The 9,314-nt window shown below is 46.6% G+C and overlaps 1 protein-coding gene across 1 annotated transcript; it reads right to left on the bottom strand.

Moving 5' to 3' along the window:
- Positions 1-1,550: 1,550 nt before the first annotated feature.
- LOC118698531 (uncharacterized) lies at positions 1,551-5,239 on the bottom strand. Its single transcript, XM_054516330.1, has 2 exons — positions 4,035-5,239; positions 1,551-3,611 (listed from the first exon to the last, which is right to left on the bottom strand). Exon 2 carries the CDS (start codon positions 2,241-2,243, stop codon positions 1,629-1,631), a length of 615 nt encoding a protein of 204 aa, XP_054372305.1. The 5' UTR covers positions 2,244-3,611; positions 4,035-5,239; the 3' UTR covers positions 1,551-1,628.
- Positions 5,240-9,314: the final 4,075 nt, after the last annotated feature.

The raw sequence follows: 9,314 nt of genomic DNA, 5'->3' as shown, positions 1-9,314 counted from the left end.
GAAAAGGGAAAGGACCAAAGTCCCCGCTCCAAATCCACACGCGCTCACCCGTTCGGCTGCTGCTTCCCGGCACAAAGATTCGTCCCTCGGCACCTCCTTGAAGCGATGCTCCGCGTCTCCAAGCGCGCATCCAGGTGTTCGCCCAGACGCTGCGAGAAGCTCTCGCAGTCCTTCCATGAGACAGCCCCGGGAGCCCCCCATGAACCCCTCTTCTCAGCAGCTCCATGCAAAAGGGAGCTGAGGCGAAGCCTCCCCCTAAAATTGCCTCCCCCCCCCCCCCCCCCCCCCGGCAGGAGCCGGCCCCTCATCATCCTCACAGCTCACACCTGGGGCTGCTCCGAGCCCCCCATCATCCTCACAGCTCACACCTGGCGCTGATGCCACTCTCCAACAGCGCCTCTCCCCGTCCAGCACACAGCCCGCTTCTCACAGACACAGAGCCAACAGACATCTGCTCCGGGTGCTGGCTGTTCTTAGTCCGTCTGCTTCCACAATTCAGACACGGACGTGCGCTGATGGCACTGAGGGAAAGCTTTCCAGTGCACAAGACTGTCATTCTGGTAGCACGCTTTGAGACGCCTTCAGAAAAAGCAGAATCAGCGCCACCTCCTAAGAGCCCTGCTGAGGAACCCCGCCCTCCTTGGGACACCCAATGCAGCAGAGCTCGAAAAACAAAGGGAAAAGTCAAGCTTGGAGTGGAAAAAGACAATAGAAATACAGCAGCCTTTCAAGAAAGCCTTCACACAGTAATAGTGGGACCCGGTCACATTTCTTCTTTCCTCGCTCTCTGGAATGACATCGATACGAAGTACAAAACCCACACGAAACCCAAGGCAGAGCTGGGATTTTACACGTCTTCCTTTTGGCTCTCGGGATGACAAGCGCCTCTTCCGGGACTGCGACACGATTTGGGCGCTGGCAGAGAACGGAGGCAAAAGGTGCCAGAGAGCCCCTTCTATCGCCTTCAGCCCCTGCAGCTGTTCTGAGGGTTCCAGGGCACAGCTCGGTCCGTTCCTAGATCAAAACCTCACGGCAATATCTTCAGAACTACTACCCATCTCCAGGCGGAACCTTCTACATTCCTGGAAACAAATGAGTGCGTAGAGAGGGTTTCTCCCCAGCTGAGTTTAGAGACCAATTCCTATTCTTTAGCAATACCTAGAAAACCGAACGCCTTGCCAGGTTTTAGCATCCTACACCCACTCACCCCTCCCTCCCTGTGCATTTGGTGGCAGCTTTGGGTCCCTCTGGGGGACGGCACCCAGCGTGACCCCCGCCCCTCGCCCGCCCCCCACCTGCTCCTGCACCGCAGTGGGGCTCCCTCTCCTGGGCACCTTGGGGTGCCCCCAACGGCATCAGAGCCCCGAGTCTTCACCCCCCCCCCTTTTCCTGACCCCCAAAGAAGGCTCAGAACGAATCCGACTGCCCTGGACAGCAGCGCAGCGCTTCCCCCAAGCCCTTCCCACACGTGCATGGCCCCAGCAAGGGATTCTGCTGCAACAAGAAAGCGGGGGCAGCCCCCAGAAGGCTTGAGGTTCCTGCCCAGCCTCGCTGTCACAGGCCGGGGGCAGCGAGAGAGGGAGCGGCACAGACGGCGGGGACGGCCCGGCACAGGGCGGGGGCCGCTCTCAGCGCGATGCCGGCAAAGCCGCAGCTCCGGCGCTGTCGGCCGGGCTGCTTGAGCGGCACGGGGGGATCCGCCGAGAGCCTCCGGCCCCGCGCGGGGACTCCTGCAAGGGCCCAGGGGCGCCGGGCTCCGGCCCTCGGGGCTTTACTCTCCGGCAGCCCGAGCCCCGCGGCTGCGGGGCAAAGAAGGAAAGGGGGCACGGGAAGAGAGGAGCGAGAGCAGGGCATGAGAAAGGGCGGCGAGGGAGCTCGGGCTGCGCAGGAAAGCGGGACGGGAAGGGAAAGCCCGGGACGAGGGTACAGGGAGGCTGGGCAGAGGAAGGAGAGAGGGGGAACAGAAGGGAGTAGCGGGCTAGGGACAGGACAGGAAGGAGCCGGGTTTGTGGGGGGAGAGGGAATGGGGGAAAGGGAGCGAGAGAAGGCGAATACGGGGAGAAGGAAGGAGGGCTAGAGAGAGGGACAGGCGGGGAAGCCCCCCAGAGCCCCGGCTGCACCCCGAGCCCGGCCCGGCGCCTCGCCCTGCCCGGGATGCTGCGCTCGGCGGAGCTCGGCTCGCTCCGGAGACGCTCGGCTCGAGTCGGCTCTTGTCGCCTCAACTCGGCTCTTGGCGCCTGCATTCGCCTCTTCGGCAGAGCTCGCCTCGCTTCGGCCCAACTCCCAGCCGCTCTGTGCCTTCGGCGCGCCTCGGCTCCGCTCGCCCCGGTTCGCTCGAGGCCGTCAGGGTCGGCCGCTCTCGCCTTGCTTCGGCCGAGCTCGTGCGATTCCCCCGAAGGCGGCGTCGTTCGGTTGTGTTTTTAGAAATATCTTTCTCTAGCGATTGTATCTTTCTATAGTTAGATTTATATTTCTAGAATACTTCTATTAATCCAAATAAAAACCCCATCTCTAACCAAAAAAATACACGAAAACACCTTCTTTTAAACGGTATCGAAATATTTTTATACTTTGTATAGTTATACTCACATTTATATATATGGTTTCTTTTGATGCAATCTATTAATAATTATCTATAATATCTATAAAATTCTAGACATGTATTTAAAGTATTATTTATATTATGTATCGTATCTACTGCTGCAACTGATTTTTTCTTCTAGTTTTAAACTTTATCTGTACGTATTTATGATATATTTCTAGACTTAGATTTCTACCTTCATATTCTTTGTATTTATCATTTTTATCATCAAAACCCTGCCTACTGACAAGTAAAAAAAACCGCTTTCTTTAACGATTTAAAAAATATTTTTATATTTATAATTTTCATATTTCTATTTATAATTTGCTCTCTAGTACGTGATAACATACCTGCTCCTGCACCGCAGTGGGGCTCCCTCTCCTGGGCACCTCGGGGTGCCCCCAACGGCATCAGAGCCCCGAGTCTTCACCCCCCCTTTTCCTCTAGTTAGAAACTACACTGGAACTTTTTTCTGGAAACAAAGACACGACCTAAATCCTCTCCCCATGTCCTAGACAGATAGATGTTCAGTTCTTAGTTGACTGGGCAGCAGTTTCTTCAATAGAACGAGAAACAATATGGAAACGTTTTAGCTACAAGCAAATAGGCAAATCTGAACAAGGTCCTGGTGGCCAGCCGCTGCAGTTATTTTGAAGCAATTTTTTAAACAATCAAGTACTGATCCCACAAAAAATAAAGCAAAAAGCTGACTACTGGCTAAGAAAGAAGGAAAAATTAACTTTTGACGACAACAACAACATTCCAAGGACACAGGCTTTTTTCCAATCTCATACCTTATTACTACCTCTCTTGGGAATTCTCATCGTGGATCCCAAAAGGAATAAATCCCTCAGCATGTCCTAAAGCACCAAGGAGCTACCTACAAGTGAAGGTGGCTACTTTCAGTGCAGACACAGCTGATGACACAGCAGTAGCGCAGTTCTATGCTGCACAGGGATAATACTGTCTCCTCTTCTCCAGCAGCTGACTCTCTCCTGCCATGGCTTCTGTAAATGCATCAGAGCACGACCTTAAACACAAACAGGCAAGAAAACACCATCAGAAGTCTTTCATTAAGCACTACAAGAAGGGTTCCAAGCAGAGACCAACAGAATTTCAAGGAAGCAGTATGCAATTAAACCACCTCAGACTCGTTCAAGTATCCGGCAGGTAGATGGAACCAAAATGGAACCATTCAGAAACGACAAAGAAAACCTCCCCAAGTATTTATACAGGAGTCCTTAACGTCAGAAATGGGATGACAGGTTATGTTCAGATAAGATGAATGTTTATTTGGATGTAGAAATAAACTTCTCTCATGGTCCTTTGCCAAAAAATAGAACCTACAAGTGAACACCTACACCTGCCTAAAAAGACCTAACGAGCCCCTGGCAGCCACCGGCATCAAAGCACAGTGGATGTTTCTAATCCAGGCTAAGGAGAACAATATCACCTTTTGTTCTCTCCAGTTTGTTTCCTCTGCAGTCCTATTTGCTTCTTATGATTTTTACACTCTCTGTATCTTCTTGGGCAGCGCTGAGTCTGACGACCGGGATACGAGAGTCCTTCCCTGCCCTACGGAGAGAACCAGGAAAAAAAGTTAAAAAAAGAACAGGGCAGTTTGAAGTTAATACTTCCGACGAGAAGCAGCACCTGACAAACAGAGTGAACAAAGCGTGATACCTCCCTGGGGACAGAAGACTTACAAACTCTCCGGGATTTACAATCCTAGTAACCAAGCCCTTCAGCACAGCAGCCAAGTGTCCCATTAGGTGGTGCTGCACCAAAGAATGATCCGAGAGGTTCCAAAGAGTGAAACGCACGTTATTTTCCAAAGACGTAAAATCGTGCAAAATAACAAAACTACAATAGATCTAAACTACAGGGCAAGAGTACAAGTGTTAACTTGAGGAGCTGGAACCATCCAGGTAAGCAACTGCTAACTGGATCCTCAACAGAGTTTGAGGAACCCTCCAGGATACAGAAGGGTTTTCCCCAGAAATTACACAGGCCGAGTTTTGATAGAAGTACACTTGCCAGATGCTCAGAAACGTCACCCATCCTCCTCCGGGTGTCCTGAGAGAGCTGCGAATGGCTCTCACGTGGTTTGAGCTGGTTCTGTAAGGGCTCAGGGTGAATTTCACCAGATGCAACCAAACTGGGCAACACCCAGTGGGACAGAAGGAACCCAAAGCTTGTTTTACCCAAAGCTTGGGTAAGCAGAGCTCCAGCAAATACTGAGGAAACGGACAGAACAGGGTAACAAATAATAAACATACCTTTTTTTTTTTTTTTTTTTTTTCAGATGAGCAAAACAATTAAGGAGAAGGTGGAAAACTCACCATGACTGAACATTTCATCACCTGTAAGCTGACCATCCTTAGCACAGAGGACTCCAAATTTAAAATTCACCGATCCCTGGAAAATAAAACCAAATATTATTTGGTAAACAGTCAAACAGAAGACATAACAATTTGGGTCCTCTAATCTTTGCATACATCCTACACATCAGAACATACATTTTATACTATCTCCTACTACACGATAATTTACCTTTAAACTTTGATAGTATTTTATTTTTTATTTTTCTATTTTTAAAGCTTTTTATTTTATTTTAAAAATTTTTTAAATTTCATTTTTATATTTAATTTTTCTATTTTTTAAGCATTTATTTTATTTTTTAATTTTTTTATTTTATAATTTTTCTATTTTTAAAGTTTTATTTTATTTTTCTAATTTTATTTTTTATTTAATTTTTATTTTTAATTTTTCTATTTTTAGAGCATTTATTTTTTTCTAATTTTATCTTTTATTTCATTTTTTTTTAGAATTTCTATTTTTAAAAGCATTTTTTAAATTTTATTTTTTATTTCTTTTTAATTTTTAATTTTTCTATTTTTAAAGCTTTTTTTAAATTTATTTTTTATTTCTTATTTTTAATTTTTCTAATTTTAAAGCATATTTTTATTTTTTAATTTCATTTTTTATTTTTATTTTTAATTTTTCTATTTTTAAACCATTTATTTTTTAAATTTTTTAATTTAATTTTTATTTTTAATTTTTCTATTTTTAAAGCTTTTATTTTTTAAATTTTCTTTTTTATTTTTTATTTTTTATTTTTCTATTTTTAAAGCTGGTTTGTTTTTTTTTTATTTGGTGCTGCCCAGACCAACTTAAGCTGGCGATTGTGGTGGTGTTTGAGGGTCTTTCTTTACGGCACTACATTTTATGGAACTTTTACGGCACTTACAGCTTTTTACAGTTTTTATTTTGTTTTCATTTATTTTAAATTAATTTTGTTATTTTAATTTTATTTAATTTTTATTTTTAATTTTTCTATTTTTTAAGCATTTTATTACATTTTATTTGGTGCTGCCCAAACCTGCTGTAGTGCATTTTTATACTTTGTAATACTTTGAAGTAATTTTGTTTTGTATCCCCATATTTTTCCCAAATGGTTTATCCCAAACTGTACCCCCTCCCTTTACCTGTGTTATCCCTCTCCCGGGATGAGATCATCCCCAAACCCCCACCCTGGCTCTCTGTCAATCACTCAGCCTCCCATTCCCTCCATCCAGAAGTTTCGGTCCAAGTCGTCCAGTGATTAGCCAGAGGCCGGGTGTCAGTCCCCCAGGCCTTGCCCCATACGCTGTCCTAAATGTCTATCCCCCAGCATCCATCCCTTAGGGTCACTTAATGGTTGGTAGGATGTTATCTACTTTTGGTTTCCACCTCCCTTAAAATGTAACCTTGGCACATCTCCCAGGGCTCTGGGCAGGAGCCCCCTGAGGTGCACGAGCTCCTTTGGGACTCCTAATAAAACCTTGGATTAACCCCTGCTAAGAGTCGGCCCTTTATCATCTACCGCTGTCTCTGGTGTCTCTTGTGCTGCAAAGGCGACCAGCCCAGGTGCCCTCAGTACCCTCAGGGCACAGAGAGTGTCTGCCCCCAGCCCAGGTGCCCTCAGTACCCTCGGGGCACAGAGAGTGTCTCCCCGCTGTTGGCCGTGTCGGGGCTGCCCCCCCGGTGTCTGCCGACTCAGGACCGGCCGAGGGTTACTGAGAGGCTCGCACGAACCCGCTCGGCCGGTGATTGTGGTGGTGTTTGAGGGTCCCCAGGACAAGGGAAGAGACGAGAATCTTGACTCCACCTTTCAGAAGGCTGAAATATTATTTTATGATCTCTATTATATTAAAAGAAAATGAGATATTAGAACTATACTAAAAGAGCACGGAGACATCAGAAAGCTGGAAAGGAATGAATAATAAAAACCTGGGACTGCTCACAGCCCCAACACAGCTGGACCATGATTTGTCATCAAGTAGAAACAATGCACAGGAGACCAATCCAAGATGCCCCTGTTGCTAAACCATCTCCAGCTCACACTCCACAGCCAGCAGATTTCCATAAATTGGTTCTATTTCTGTTCTGAGGCTTCTCAGGAGAAAAATCCCAGCAAAAGGATTTTCATCAAACACGTCAGTGCCAGGTGATGGCACAGGCAGCATCGGCTGGCAGAGGTCACTGTGTCAGCCCTGCCAGACCAGGTGTCACAGCAAGGAGACAATTCATCCTGTGCTCACACAGCCCTGCCAAGGGACCGGCTGCCAAAACAGAGCCGTGCCATGCATGCCAGTATCTGCATGGCAGAGAGAGGACATGAAAAGCCACTGAGGAAGCTGCCACCTCCTCCCTGAGCTCTGCCCTGCAGGCCGGGTCATGGGCAGCCACTTTGGGAAGGCTGCATTTGCTGCCCATCAGCTGCTCTGTGTGTGACAGGAATTGAAATAGCCCAGGTTTGGGTTGGTGCTGAGCAGAGGGCAGTGAGGAGAAAGGGAAAAGGCTGTGCTGCAGGGCACGTGGATCCAGGCAGAGCAAATTTGGGGAGCAGCCTTGTCTTACAGCATTTCATTTTCCAGTTCTACTACACTACATTTCATTTTGCACTTCTGCTAGAACTGCATTTCAACAGGTTTCAAATATCCTCCTCAGTCCCAGCAGCCTGCTTCAAAGTGCTGTGTCTTTATTAGACCATTGATGGTCCTTCTGAAATGTGAGTCTCACTGGCTGCATCCAAACCTTGTGCTTGAAGAGCATTCCTAATTAAAAAAGATTGGGCCTTTGGGGAAGAAGGGGCTGCAAAGCATTTCCTACTCCAATTTCATTGTGAGGAAATACCCCTGAAGGATGATGCAGGGATTAGGATTGAGACAAAGATGAGTTTCGTGGGTCAATTTTACTTTGAGAGCTTGAGAAGCACAGGAAGCCCAAGTGATGATCCCAGAGGGTTGAACACAGAGATTTCACCCTCCCAGATATACAAGGGCCTTAACCTTAAAACCACTGCTCTCAGCACAGAGCTGTCTCAATGCTGCATTAATGTTTTCTCCTCTTTGTGCATGTGTAGAATTGAAATCCCTCTTGGGGAGGAAGCTTATTCCAAGTAAATTCCTAAACAATCAGCTGAAAAAAACCCTGAAATGTTCTTTCACTTGATTTGCTACTCCCTGCCAAATGCATGCGCATGCCAGGTCTTAAGCCTGGTACTAGAGCTGAGCCTTGAAGGAGGTATTGTCTACGCAAGGCTTCTCCTTCAGTTTTGGGATCCAGTGCTGATTGCGACCACGTCTGGTGAGAGAAGTGATCATAAATACACCACGTTACTGCGTGGCTCGTGAAAAATGAAGAGCAGGTTTGGCCCAAGGCAGGTGTCGTGGTCAGATCCTGTCTGCTCTGCACGGAGTTTTTGGTCCAGTAATGATATCTGAAGGTTATCTGGCTGCACTGACCAAAGATGCTCTGCTAAGACACCTTCTCCTTCAATTCTTTCAGGTCCCATCAGCTTTCATAGCCTTTTATATTTTTAAATCCTTTGACATTTGAAACACTATTCCCCTGCAAGGCCTTCCCCTAAATCCCAGCTTCTCAGAAGGCCCAAGGGGACAGGGTTGGCCAAGGGTGGAGCTGTTCTGGATTTGTTGGTGGTGCCTTGTAGTGAACAGTGTGTTCAGAGCTGCTCTGCTGGTTCTGCCTATCACTTTGACAGGGAAGGAGTGTGCTGGGATATGATAAATCACTAAATTGTCACTTCTAAATGCTGCTTGCAATGAAAATATTGTGCATAAACCCTCCTAAGTGGTGTTAAATTTGTCTGCTGTATTTCTTCCCTCCCACCCCACCACTGCTGCTCTAAGATCCCTTAGTAGCTCAGTCTTTCTTTGTGTTTTGTTTGACATTTATGCCCACTTTCCCCAAAGCTCTGGGGGTTCTTTTTAAAATATGATATTGATTTTTCTCTTGGTTTAAAAAAAACCCTGAAATATACACACACACACTAAAGAAGCAGGTCTCCATGGCTCTTTTGGTGCTCTTCCTTTACCACTCAGCCCTGAGTGGTGAAGGAAGAGCAACAGGAAGGGTGGTTTGTGGTGCTGGAGAAAGTCTCTGCAAGGCTTAAAGCAGTATCCCATTTCACCAGATGGCTTTTTTTGTTTTTTTTTTATAATGGGTTATGGTGCTGGGAAGATCTGGAAAGAGTGCAAGTCCCTCATTCCAGTTTGGATGTCTTGTTTTAAGAAATGTGTTCTTTCAGTTCTTGGAGAGCATAGTTTTGGATTCATCCTCACATCCTCCAGTTTTGGTGGCTCTGTTGTTTTTTTATTTCCCTTTCTCTGCCCTTTTCCCTGCACTCACTCCCCTGATGGCTGCAGGGGATGTGATTCAGGCACTCATC

The sequence above is a fragment of the Molothrus ater genome, chromosome 14 (assembly GCF_012460135.2).
Source record: "Molothrus ater isolate BHLD 08-10-18 breed brown headed cowbird chromosome 14, BPBGC_Mater_1.1, whole genome shotgun sequence".
Classification (NCBI taxonomy): Eukaryota; Metazoa; Chordata; class Aves; order Passeriformes; family Icteridae; genus Molothrus; species Molothrus ater.
Note: the sequence above shows the minus strand (reverse complement) of the source record. Positions and strands in the feature narration are given on the sequence as shown.

Bases quoted from the DNA above. Each gene is read 5' to 3' on its own strand.
- LOC118698531 (XM_054516330.1), bottom strand. From the start codon at position 2,243: ATGCAGGCGCCAAGAGCCGAGTTGAGGCGACAAGAGCCGACTCGAGCC.